Consider the following 13,074-nt stretch of genomic DNA (forward strand, 5'->3'; position numbering starts at 1 on the left):
AAAGCTTTTCGTATACAGATAGAAATAGGTTATGCTGATGGAGCATGTTTACATTTACATTTTCTTACCACAATTCTGAGATTTCCAAGGAATAATTTTTTAAACATTTTACTTACTGTTGAGGCATTGTGACAAGTTGGAAAAGGTAGGTTAAAGAAGACACAAATTATAATCCCAAGTCTATTCTGACTAGTTTCAGGAATAAACTTGGATTATACGTGTCTTCCTTACTCACCTTTTCCATTTTATTTATCAAATTGTTTATGTTAGAACTACTAGTCTAGATTCCTCTTTTACTCATTTAATTCATCGGGGGGGGGGAGAAGATGGAATCTTAAGGAGGCAGAAAGGAAGAGCCATCTTGTTTGTGATAAAGTGTGTTATGATGGACAAAGCAAGAAATGTGGACATGAGATACAGAATAGAAGTGGAAAGAAAGATGATGGATACCATAGATCAAAGAGTGCGGAGGTGGTTAGGCCATATGGAATCAATGAGCAAGGAAAGACAAGTAAAACTTGTGCAAAAAACAAAAATAATTATAATGAACCAGGGAGTAAGTTCAAGAATAATTCAGACAAACAGGGTAAAGGGAGCACTAGATGCAAGAAGAATGTCTGTTGAGCAAGGAAGAGAAGGTGCAGAAGATAGGCAGAAATGAAAAGCGTTTGAAAATGGATAAAGAAATGATGTGAGCTGAAGGGATGTCTTGTCTGTGCCATAACTTTCTTTTTTATTGGATGAAGGGGAGGAGTTGCTTTTTAATGAACCTGTGGGGGTCAACCAGCTCCAGGTGTCAGGTCTTGTTGTGGAAATACTAAGTCTCACTGCACTGTGTGGCATGAGACAGGGATGACCTTTCATCCATGGGGTGCTCAGATGGGAAGGGTGACAAATGGGATTTAGATAGGTGTGTTCGTACTTTATGTTGACCATCCTCATCAGTGGGAAGTAGCCTTTTGGTATATATGTATATGCATTTTATTTAGACATTTCTTGACTTCTTGGACATTTCGTGGGAAAGGATTTCATATTAAAGATAAGGTATCAGATTTTTTTTTTTTCCTCTTAATCTGATGTATTGGAAGTACTGATTGTCCAATACTTTAGTTTCAAATCTTCTCTTTTTTTTCTCTTCACTTTTTCCACATCCACACACATTCAAAGACCTAATTACTAGGGTTCTGGCTGGAGTCTTCTATCCAGACCCTTTGTTGCACCGACTCTTCACATGAGAAGTTTTCAGAGAAGAGAATTCCTATTCCCCTCATCTTGTCCCATTCAGCCACTTTCTACAACACACCTATGAACATGACAACAATCTTATCCTTCCTACCACAAGGAGCACTGGAAAATGAAGTGAGGGAGACAGACTTGGAAATGGTATAGGACAAATTCAATGGGTCAGAGGAAAGAAGGGACACCAAAATTAAAAAAGTAGCTATGCATTCTTTCATAACTGTAGAACTGTCCTTAACACAAACAAATGATGTATAGCTCTGGTAGGAATAGCACCTATGGTCCTCATTAGCACATACAAGACGGCCTTTTCACACTTATAAGAGAGATTGTCAAGACAAAGCAAAAGCACCACCCTACACCCGTCCAAAAACCCATTTGTTGTCCCAACCCTCAAGGCACTTTCCTCCTCTATACAGTGTCATGGACACACTCACCCCTTTGTACAGTCTTTTCTTTGCATTCATCCCCAAATACCTATTTCTAATCACATTTTTCATTTCCTTACTCTATAATTTACCTATAACCCCAACTCCCCCATTCCCTGTTGCTATACATGCACTCCTCCAGCCCACCAGCATACTTCCTTCCCTTGATCACAAACTCAATAATATTGTCTGCCATTCCACTATAATAATTCATCCTTTGTTAGACATTCCTAACAAAACCATCCAACCCAGGTACCTTTCCAGCTTTCTTCCATTCCAATGCTTCTTGACTCTCCTCCTTATAATGATACTACATACACTTGAGAACCTTCCTTAGGTACCTTTCCAGATTGCATCTCCTTTAATACTACTTGAATGTCCTCTTTTGTTATAGCCTTATTATAATTACAACAACAAAAATAATAATAATAATAGGAACAATAATAATAGTAATAATTACAATAATAATACTGTATCTATCTTTCTATATACCAAGGGCCTCTTCCCCCTTAAACAAAAGTCCTCAAAGTCAAGGATCACCTTGACATGAGGCACATAAATACTTGTTGCAACCTCCACAAACACAGCCCACCCACCACACCACATGACAGAACACCCACACATGCCAAAAAACATCAAAACAACACCCAAATACCCATATCACATACAAATATTATCTTCTCTTCCTCCACAACCACCAGTTACCCATCTCCAGGAGCATATTACTCACTGCTCCATCAATAGACTAAAGGACAACACACAACTGGATGCCAGACCCCGACATTCATCTCTGAATCCTCTCTCACCCGAGAAGACAGAATCCACCTGGACAGTCTGTGGTGCAACTACCATCCAACCCTCTTAAGTTACCAGAGGTGGACGAATGAATGCATTGCAGGTATCTGTCCAGGATGTAACAGTTCACCCCATACTATTCAACACATTTTGGAAGATTGCAGTGTACACAATTACACATGCCAACAACACAACATAATATTCTACAAGGGATTTATGGGAAAACCCTATTTCAGCCATGGCATTCCTCAGGTAGATGGGGCTGCTTGGCAAGACAGTCTAGGAAACGTCATCATCATCATTCCCCTTAAACAGGAGGTAGCCAGTCAAAGCATGCACCCATTCCCACTCATTCTATTTCCATCCACCACCCTTGTTTGCCTCTCATCTTAGCTCCTCATGGATAAAGGGTCATCCCTGTCTCCTGCCCACTACCTGGCTCAGAAATGATGCAGCAAGACATAATACATCCACTGCAGGATCCCAGGTTTGCAGCTCCACAACATATATGTACATACCTACAAACACCAAAGAACCTTTCTTCCTTATAGGTAAGAAGTGGCACAGCACATACCTGCAGCATACACAACTAAATACCAATAAACCATCCTTCCCATTTCAACATCTCGGGGACAAGTGATCATCCCTGTGCCTCATCATATTCCTTGGGTCAAAGGCAATGCAGAAAGGTACTCTTCCATAGTAGGGCCTGATAGCTGGAGTTGGTCTACCCCAACCTTAACTCCCCATTCTTAGAGAATAATTTCCAAAGCAGATGAGAACAACCCCTCAGACTATATCATCCCTTCATTCATTCACAATCTCTTTCCACTAACTCCTATCTTTTGCATTCTTTCTTCCCTGCTTGAAGGAAATTCCACATACATCTACAGCCTTATTCACCCTTTCATCCAACTTATTTTCATTCTTCCTCTCAAGTTCATGCCATTCACTACTGTTCTCCACACTTTTTACTGGTCTTTCCTCTTTCAGTCTTTCCATATGCCCAAACCACCTCTGCACTCTCTAATCTACCCCATCCAACAGTTCCTTTCCTACCCAATCCTCTGTCACATCTCTACACTCCTCACTCTATCCATTCTTGTGATGATATGTTTTAATGTCACAAACTCCCCCTATTGGGAGGCTAGGACAATACCCTTGACAAAGGATTTTGTAGTGTGGAATTGGTTCAACTTCACCAGTGGCAGGGTTCAAACTGCCATCCTCTCGACCTTTGCCACAAGTAACAATGTCCTAATCCGCTCAGCCAATGAACTTCCATTCTTGTAACACCTATAATAGTTCTCAAAAATTTCATCTCAAAAACATATAGACTCATTCTCTCTGTCTCCATTCCAAGTCTTGGCTCCATAATAATATACATGCATACATTACTTACATACATACATACCCAAAACCCTTTCTCCCCTCACAATGGAGTGGTCAGATTAAAGCACATATCCACCCTTCACACATACATAAACAAATTAATAAATGAACAAATTAATTAATCAATAAATAAATAATAATGATAATAATAAATCATATATATAACTTAATTCTAAAGACTTTATCACATGAATGTATAATCCTTTTTACTTGCACATACCTGACTCATCTGCAATTGCCCAGACCAGCAGATCCACACAAGCTGCATTAGCCTGCACATTGATCTTGTAAGTATTGACTGCAGTGGTTCGAGAGGAAGTAGTATCTTTATCACTGGAGTCAGTCTGTTGCACAGCTAACTCTGTCTGACCCGATAAATATAAACTCTTGATGAAGTCCTGTACATCTCTTGTAAATGGAACTGGTAAATCTGAAAGCAAAATACACTGATGAATCACCATTTCTACAACATAATGACCATCACTCACATATGAAGCAATATGATTCATCCTAAATAGGGATTGGTAAGCATAGCCATGAAATGCTTGAACACACAAATGCATTACCACCTCTAACAAAAAGACACCAAATACTTGTATAATTCAAGAATGCATCATCACTTATGCCACAAACATTAATATAATTTAATTGTCTCTCAATCGATGTATCTATATACCAAGGGCCTTTTCCCTCTTACAAGGAAGGTACCCAGCTAAGGTTTGCATCCACTCCCACCCATCATTTACTTGTAATCACAGTATAATCAATCACTTACATAGATATTCCACATAAAATACTATATCCATAATCATATTGCTCACTGCTCCACCAACAGACTGAAAGACCACACACAACTGGATGCCAGACCCCTTGACATCCATTCATCTAAATCCAGTCTCACCTGAGAGGACAGAGTCCACCTGGCCAGTCTGTGGTGCAGCCACCATCCAGCCTTTTTAAGCTACCAAAGGTAGATGGATGAACACAATGCAGATATCATTCCAGGATGTAACACTCCACCCCATACTATTCAACACATTATAGAAAACCCCATTGTAGACAATTATGCACAGCAACAACACAACATATACTCTATGAGGGATATGTGGGAAAATCCCATTCCAAGGGGGAAGCCCCTGGTATATATAGATAGATAGATCACTTGCAGATACACAACATAACTTTTACCAGCAGTAGATGGTAGGCAATAAATGAACAAGGCAATAACACTCACAGTGATTCAATCACGGTTCTAATTGTTCCGAGTATTTAATGATCGCTGAAGTTATGAACCTGGAGATCTGGGAACGGCAGTGACATGATGGACTGCTCCTCCACATAAGATAAGACAAGACACACACCAACTTCGACCAATGATTTGCAACTCCTTACCTTTTTGGTATGCAAGTAGTTCCCTCAGAAGTGTTACCATTACAAGACTAACAGTCTCCTTTAGTGTTCGATATGGGAATATTTTGAGTTGTCCAGAAGCAAAGACATCTCTAGCAATTTCATCCAAAAAGCTGAGGACTTCTTTAGCAAGTAATTTTTTTGTACTTGCAAGTACAGTCTGAAAGAAAGAGGTTTCCCTTTATTCCATTTAAATATGATTTGTATGTATGTGTATATATATATATATAACTTCTCACATACACACATCTGTGTGGGGGGCCATCCTTTCATGACATGAATAGGAGAAAAAAAAAAAAAAAAAAAAAGTAGCCCATGGTTAAACAGTCTAGAAGTACTCCTCATATATTTCTCTTAAATTTACATTTTCCATTCAAATCAACCAAAGATATCTACTACAATTAGTAAAATTACTCTGAAATCAGCCACTTTCATATCATACCTGAAGATGTTGGACTGGGAAGACAAGAGTGTGGTCATACTGCGCTACTTGTGGTAAACTTGCCCCAAAACTAGAGCCGTACTTTTGAAAAAAGTAAATTTTTGGGTCATATGGCACTGACTGTTGTGACTGTAGGGAAGGTCTCTTGTTGTTTGGGGCACCAGGAACCCTCAAGCTGTTAGAAATTAATACGAGATTATTATGAACATTGCACACAGAGACCTGATGACTGTGGAAGGGAATGTATTATATACAACGGGTTACCATGGTTATAATTAGTAGATCAATGGCAGGAAAATAAAAACTTCAAAGATAATAAAATGGGAAAATAAAGAAATGACAGTTTCAAAAGACAAGTATCCTGACAAGTTCTATTCACATACAAATTCCTTTATGATGACCAGCACTATGAAAAACGGTGAAAAACAGTGGTATTATTCTACTATTTGACTCCTTATTCCTCCAATATTCCTCTAAAGGAACATGTAGCAAACATCAATATGGACATAATTAACAAGGAAAGTATTGCTAATAGCTCCCCCACTTTACAATTTCCAAAACTGAAGAAGACAGTGACACACATATAGAGATGAAGAGAGAGAGAGATAGAGATAGAGATAGAGAGAGAGAGGAGAGAGAGAGAGGAGAGAGAGAGAGAGAGAGAGAGAGAGAGAGAGAGAGAGAGAGAGAGAGAGAGAGAGGGAGAGAGAGAGGGGAGGAGAGAGAGAGAGGGGAGGAGAGAGAGAGAGGGGGAGAGAGAGAGAGAATGGAGGAGAGAGAGAGAGAGGGGAGGAGAGAGAGAGAGAGGGGAGGAGAGAGAGAGAGGGGAGGAGAGAGAGACAGAAGGAGAGAGAGAGACAGAATGGAGAGAGAGAGACAGAAGGAGAGAGAGAGAGAGAGAGAGAGAGAGAGAGAGAGAGAGAGAGAGAGAGAGAGAGAGAGAGAGAGAGAGAGAGAGAGAGAGAGAGAGAGAGAGAGAGAGAGAGAGAGAGAGAGAGAGAGGGGAGAAGAGAGAGAGAGAGAGGGGAGGAGAGAGAGAGGGGAGGAGAGAGAGAGAGAGGGGAGGAGAGAGAGAGACAGAAGGAGAGAGAGAGAGAGAAGGAGAGAGAGAGAGACAGAAGGAGAGAGAGAGAGAGAGAGAGAGAGAGAGAGAGAGAGAGAGAGAGAGAGAGAGAGAGAGAGAGAGAGAGAGAGAGAGAGAGAGAGGAGAGAGAGAGAGAGGAGAGTGAGAGAGGAGGAGAGTGAGAGAGGACGAGAGTGAGAGAGGAGGAGAGAAAGACACATGAGGAGAGAAAAACACATGAGGAAAGACACATGAGGAGAGAAAAACACATGAGGAAAGACACATGAGGAGAGAGAGAGAGAGAGAGAGAGAGAGAGATAGGGGAGGGGGAGAGGGAGAGAGGGAGATAGGGAGAGAGAGAGAGAGAGAGATAGGGGAGGGGGAGAGGGAGGGAGGGAGGGAGAGAGAGAGGGGGGGAGAGAGAGAGAGAGAGAGAGAGAGAGAGAGAGAGAGAGAGAGAGAGAGAGAGAGAGAGAGAGAGAGAGAGAGAGAGAGAGAGAGAGAGAGAGAGAGAGAGAGAGAGAGAGAGAGAGAGAGAGAGAGAGAGAGGAGAGAGAGAGAGAGGAGAGGGAGAGAGAGAGAGATAGAGGGAGAGAGAGAGAGATAGAGAGAGAGGGAGGGAGAGAGAGAGAGAGAGAGAGAGAGAGAGAGAGAGAGAGAGAGAGAGAGAGAGAGAGAGAGAGAGAGAGAGGGAAAGTGATAATGACCCAACTTAACTCAGCCCATTCTCCCTGATATCATATCATAAATAATCATTACCTGATATCTCTGTCACTCTCAACACTGGCCAGGGACACCACATCTGCACACGTTGGAAGGTTAGATGACAGAGATCGTGGTATAATTGGTCGGAAATTTGAGAAACTTTTCTTTTTAGGAAGCTGTTGACTCTCAGCTATGACCGGTGTTGGAATAACTGGAGGTGGAAATATTCGAACAAGCAGAGGTGGATCGGTGGATGTTGAACGACCAAGGGCTCGAGCTAGGCCCAAAATTACTGGGACTGTTGCACGACACAAGGGTACTGAAACGAGAAATAAACTCATTCATAACTGAGATAAGGACATAAAATGTGATACCATATTATTATCATCATTATTAATGTACAAGGGGTGAAAGTGGCAGTAGTCTGGAAGTGAGCATTAAGGGAGAGCGACTGGAGGAAGTGGATAGTTTTAGATACTTGGGTGCAAATGTGGCAGGAAAAGGTGGAGTGAAGGTGGAGGTAGAATGTAGATTGAGAGAAGCGAGTAAATGCCTTGGTGGATTAAAAAGTGTAATGAGGAATAGATATTTGGGAATGGATGCTAAGAGGAGACTGTATGAAGGAGTGATTGTGCCAACAGCACTGTATGGGGCAGAAACATGGAACATAAGAGAGGAAGAGAGAAGGAGTTTGAATGTGTTTGAGATGAGGTGTCTGAGAAGTATGATGGGGGTTACTAGGCTGGATAGAGTGAGAAATGAGGGGGTGAGGAGAACAGGGGTGGAAAAGGGGTTGGGAGATAGAGTTGATGAAAGAGTATTAGGATGGTTTGGACACATGGAAAGAATGAGTGAAGAAAGACTAGTAAAAGAGGTATGGAAGGCAGATGTGGAGGGAGTGAACATGAAGGGATGTCCTAGGATGAGGTGGATGGATGGGGTGAAGGGGGCTTTGGGGAAGAGGGGAAAGTCTGTTGAGGAAGGACAGGAGAGAACAGAAGACAGGGGTGAATGGAGAATGGTTGTATATGGATGATGTTGTGATGCATGAGGTGGAATGGGTGGGGGGATGGGGGTGAGGTAGTATGTGTGAGCAATTTTTGACGCAGCCCAAAGGGATTTCTCCCCGTCTTCTCCTTTATGCATGGGGGGGATGGAGAGGGGGGGGTCGCTGATTTAATGAAGCGGCCTTGCTGTGGATGTGCTGTGTCTTGCAACACTGCTTCTGACCCAGGGCAGTGGACAAGGTGCAGGGTTGACCCGTCATCCAGGAGGTGCTAAGATGAGAGGGAGGGTGGAGTGTATTGCAGGGGTGGAATGGGTGGGAGTGATTTTATGCCTTTTCCTTTTTGGCTACCTCCCTTGTAAGGGGGAAAAAGCCTTGGTATATGTATGTATTATTATTATCATTACTATTATTATAATTATTATCATCTTTATTATTGTAGAAGGAAGGAAGGGAAGGAGAAGACAGAAGATAGGGGTGAATGGAGAATGGTTGTGTATGGATGATGTTGTGATGCATGGAAGGGAGTGGATGGGGGATGTGGGGGGGGGGGAAGTATGAGTGAATGATATTTTGACACAGCCCGAAGGGATTTCTCCTTTTTTTTTTTTTTTTCTGCATGAGGGGATGGAGAGTCACTGATCAAATGAAGTGGCATCGCTGTGGATGTGCTGTGTCTTGCTACATTGTTCCTGAACCAGAGCAATGAGTGAGATGCTGGGATAACCCGTCATCCAGGATGAGCCAAGAAAAGAGGGAAGAGGGGGTGGTGAATGGGAGTGGAATATGTGGGGAAGAAATGGGAGGGAATGGATTTATGCCTTTTGATTTTGACTACCTCCCTTGTACGGGGGAAAAGCACTCTATATATATTATCATTATGAATATATATGAGCCAGTTGTTGTTTGTGGATGATACTACATTGAAAAAGTGTGTGAGAGGAGAAAGTTAAGAATAAATGTGGGCAAAAGTGAATTGATGAGATGAACGAGGAGGGAAGATAATGGCAGGTTGAATGAGCATGAGTGATGAAAGACTGATGGAAAAATACCAAAATATTTTTTCATACTTATGTAGGGAGTTGCCAAGTTGAAGCACACAACCACCCTACACCCATTCAAACACCAGTCAACCTTTCCATCTCAGCTACTCATGGATGGAGGTTCATCCCTGTCCCTCGCCACATCACTCATGTCAGAGACAATGCAGCAAGACATAGCACATCCAAAGCAGGGCCCTTATTGGATATATGTATATGAAAAGGCCCTTTAGCCCTAATACCCATTTGTTTTCATTTTCATTTTAATTCCTTTTGGAAGAAGAGCCATCACTGTCCCATGACCACTGCCTGGTTCAAAAGCAGTAAGATAGTGGACCTTCACAGCTGGGCCTGGTCCTAGAAGCTCATTTAACCCCACTACTAATTACATAGTGATGTTCCCCACCTTGTTCGCTCATGACAAAACAGCGCAGACAGAAAGAAATCCCTTCTTGCTTTCGTCAATATATCATCCATTTACAACCACTCTCCACTCACACCTATCTCTTGCTCTCTCCCTTCCCAGCTCAATCTATTATATCTACATATCTATCTTTCTATATACCAAGAGCTTCTTCCCCCTTATAAAGGAGGTAGCCAAGTCAAAGGCATGCACCCATTCCTATCCACCACCCTTGTGTCCCTCTTATTTCAGCTCCTCATGAATGAAGGGTAATTCCTGTCCCTTGTCCATTGCTGAGGTGGGAGGCAATGCAGTGCATCCACAGCAGGGCTGCTTCACTTACACAGCAACCCCCCTGTCCCCCCGTGCAGAAAATAGAGGAGATGGAGGGAAATCCCTTCAGGCTGTGTCAAAATATCATTCATACAAAACTATTCTCTATTCAATCTTATGCCCTGCCTTCTCCTTGCTCAACAGATATTTCCCTCCTGCTCAAAGCCCCTTTCACCCCATCCATCCATCTCTTCCTCAGTCATTTCCCTCAAGTTCACCCCCATCCACCTCTGCTTTTCACATATCTTTTATTAATCTTTCTTCACTTATTCTTTCCATATGTCCAAACCATCCCAATAATCTATCATGAACCATTTTACACAACATGTGCAAAGTACAAAAACCTATATGGCTTTCAAATCTCTTGATCCCTACCTTTTAAATTAGTGGTACGTGGATGTTCCTCTCTGGCTGTCCTGGTTATTGTATTTGTGAGAGCAGAAAGCACTTCGACTTGGACTGCTGTGATTTCTTCTCGAAATTCATCACTCTTGGTTGCAACGTCACTCAATAAGGTGTTCAAGAGAAAGCTGAATCTTTCTGCCACTGGAATTCCTGGGTGAAGAAAATAAGAATGGGAATTCGACATACATATACCATACATATACCAAAGGCTTTTCTTCCCCCCCTTATAAGGGAGGTAGCCAAAAAACAAAGGCATAAAAACCACTCCCACCCATTCCATCCCTATCACACTCCACTCCCCTCCACCCTCTTCCCTCCCTCTTATCTTGACACCTCCTGGATGACGGGTCATCCCTGCATCTTGTCCACTGCCCTGGGTCAGAAGCAGTGTTGCAAGACACAGCACATTCACAGCAAGGCCGCTTCATTAAATCAGCAACCCACCCTCTACATCCTCTCATGCAGAAAAGGAGAACACAGGGAGAAATCCCTTCAGGTTGCATTCAATTTTTCTCACACATACTCCCCCCCCCCCAAGGGAATTTGAAACTTCATAAAATAGGAAGTATATCAATCACCTGTGCATTAATGTCTATCATCAATGTAGACCACCTTTTCAAGTCAAGGCTCTATGATGGGTACCTGCTCATGGTGGTCCTGAAAGACGGACAGTGAAGCTGCCCATTTTCAAAACTCGTCAACCCCCTCACCTCCATCAGGAGATGTATGACACTTGGTCTCTGGATTGAGCCTAAGATCTCTCTCTATCAACTTCAACTGTATTTCTTACATTTTTTTTATACATGAAGAGCTAACAACTACCAACTCCTTCCCTTCCCCTACCACTTTCATTCAGTGACAAGGAAATGGTCCCACATAACCATAACGCAGACAACAGTCTGAAGTTTCTTCACAGAGAGATCTGTGGGAAAGCCCACTGTGGGGTGAGAGTTTCCACTCCATGAAATTTGAGGCAACAGTTAATTAAATTAATTCTTAAGTGAAGGTTAAGGAAATCTATACTTGTAAGAAAAAAATCTATATATTTGTTAGCAAAGGTCAAAAGCCTTTTCCAAAAAAATACAGTTATGTATAATCTTATGTTCAATGAATATTGTATTCCCAAAAGGTACTGAATAGAGTTTCCATGTTATGCTTTGCATAAATGAGGGGAATCTGACAAGTAAAACTAATCCTTACAGCTTCACAACCCTCAATTTTGTTTTATACTCCCTGATGCAAATATGCCCTGATTAAATTAATTACATTTGAAGTTGATTTAAAGCATTCCATCACCCATGTAAAAATGTTTCAACACTATAAAAATTCTCATATATATATATACAGGTTTTCATATGTAACCAGTACCCTCAAACCTCTTATGTAAACAAATAATGTGGGTCACCACTTTTCAATTAAAGAAGAATGGCTAGGGGAACGTCAATGACAATTGAAAGACAAAGAGAGATAAGGATCAAATTTACTCTAATTGTTGCTGGATATGAAGGAGGGGGAGAGGAGAGAGGGGGAGAAGAGGATGGGGAGGGGAGGGGAGAGGAGGAGGAGGAGGAGGAGGAGGAGGAGGCAGAGGAGGAGGAGAAGGCAGAGGAGGAGGAGGAGGAGGCAGAGGGGGATCAGAAGGAGGACATAGAGATAGAGATGAGAGGAGGAGGCCACAGAGGTCAAGGTGACAGAGGGCAAGGAGGAGGGGGACAGTGAGATGGAGGTGATACAGGAAGAGGATGAAGAGGATGAGGAGGATGAGGAGAGGGTGGAGGAGGAGGGGAAGGAGGAGGGGAGGGAGGGGAAGGAGGACGAGGGGAAGGGGAAGGAGGACGAGGGGAAGGGGAAGGAGGACGAGGGGAAGGGGAAGGAGGACGAGGGGAAGGGGAAGGAGGACGAGGGGAAGGGGAAGGAGGACGAGGGGAAGGGGAAGGAGGAGGGGAGGGAGGGGATGGAGGGGAAGGAGGAGGGAAGGGAGGGGAAGGAGGAGGGGGAAGAGGAGGCAGAGGGAGAGGAGGAGGAGAAAGCAGAGGGGGAGGAGAAGGCAGAGAGGGGGAAGGCAGAGAGGGGGAAGGAGGAGGAGGAGGAGGAGGAGGAGGAGGAGGAGGAGGAGGAGGAGGAGGAGGAGGAGGAGGAGGAGGAGGAGGAGGAGGAGGAGGAGGAGGAGGAGGAGGAGGAAGGGGAGGAAATGGAAAAAGCAGAATTAATGCAGGAGAAACACAGTTTGAAGGAAATTGACAGAGAGGAAAGGGAGGGGGAGAAAGAATTAATTAGAGAGAGAGAGGTCAGAAAAGCTGCCAGGGGAGACAAACAGAGGAAACACAGTAGAAAAGGGGGAGAAGAACAGAAAGAGGGAGAGGCAGATGAAGAAAGGAAAAGGGGAGGTGAGATATGGTGAAAAGGAGGAGAG

At 43.0% G+C, this 13,074-nt stretch overlaps 1 protein-coding gene across 4 annotated transcripts in view; it reads right to left on the reverse strand.

The window, feature by feature from the left end:
- The window catches only part of Pi4KIIIalpha (phosphatidylinositol 4-kinase III alpha), a 70,783-nt gene that overhangs the window by 51,052 nt on the left and 6,657 nt on the right, over positions 1–13,074 (reverse strand). For all 4 annotated transcript variants that reach the window (XM_076206662.1, XM_076206660.1, XM_076206661.1 and 1 more), the window contains exons 3-7: positions 10,632–10,811; positions 7,529–7,793; positions 5,707–5,881; positions 5,247–5,424; positions 4,075–4,284 (exon numbers count right to left, since the gene is read on the reverse strand). In XM_076206662.1, the coding sequence (XP_076062777.1) occupies positions 4,075–4,284; positions 5,247–5,424; positions 5,707–5,881; positions 7,529–7,793; positions 10,632–10,811 (1,008 nt within the window). The remainder of the gene's footprint in view (positions 1–4,074; positions 4,285–5,246; positions 5,425–5,706; positions 5,882–7,528; positions 7,794–10,631; positions 10,812–13,074) is intronic.

Source organism: Oratosquilla oratoria, chromosome 23 (assembly GCF_046742065.1).
Source record: "Oratosquilla oratoria isolate Oo_2021 chromosome 23, ASM4674206v1, whole genome shotgun sequence".
Lineage (NCBI taxonomy): Eukaryota > Metazoa > Arthropoda > Malacostraca > Stomatopoda > Squillidae > Oratosquilla > Oratosquilla oratoria.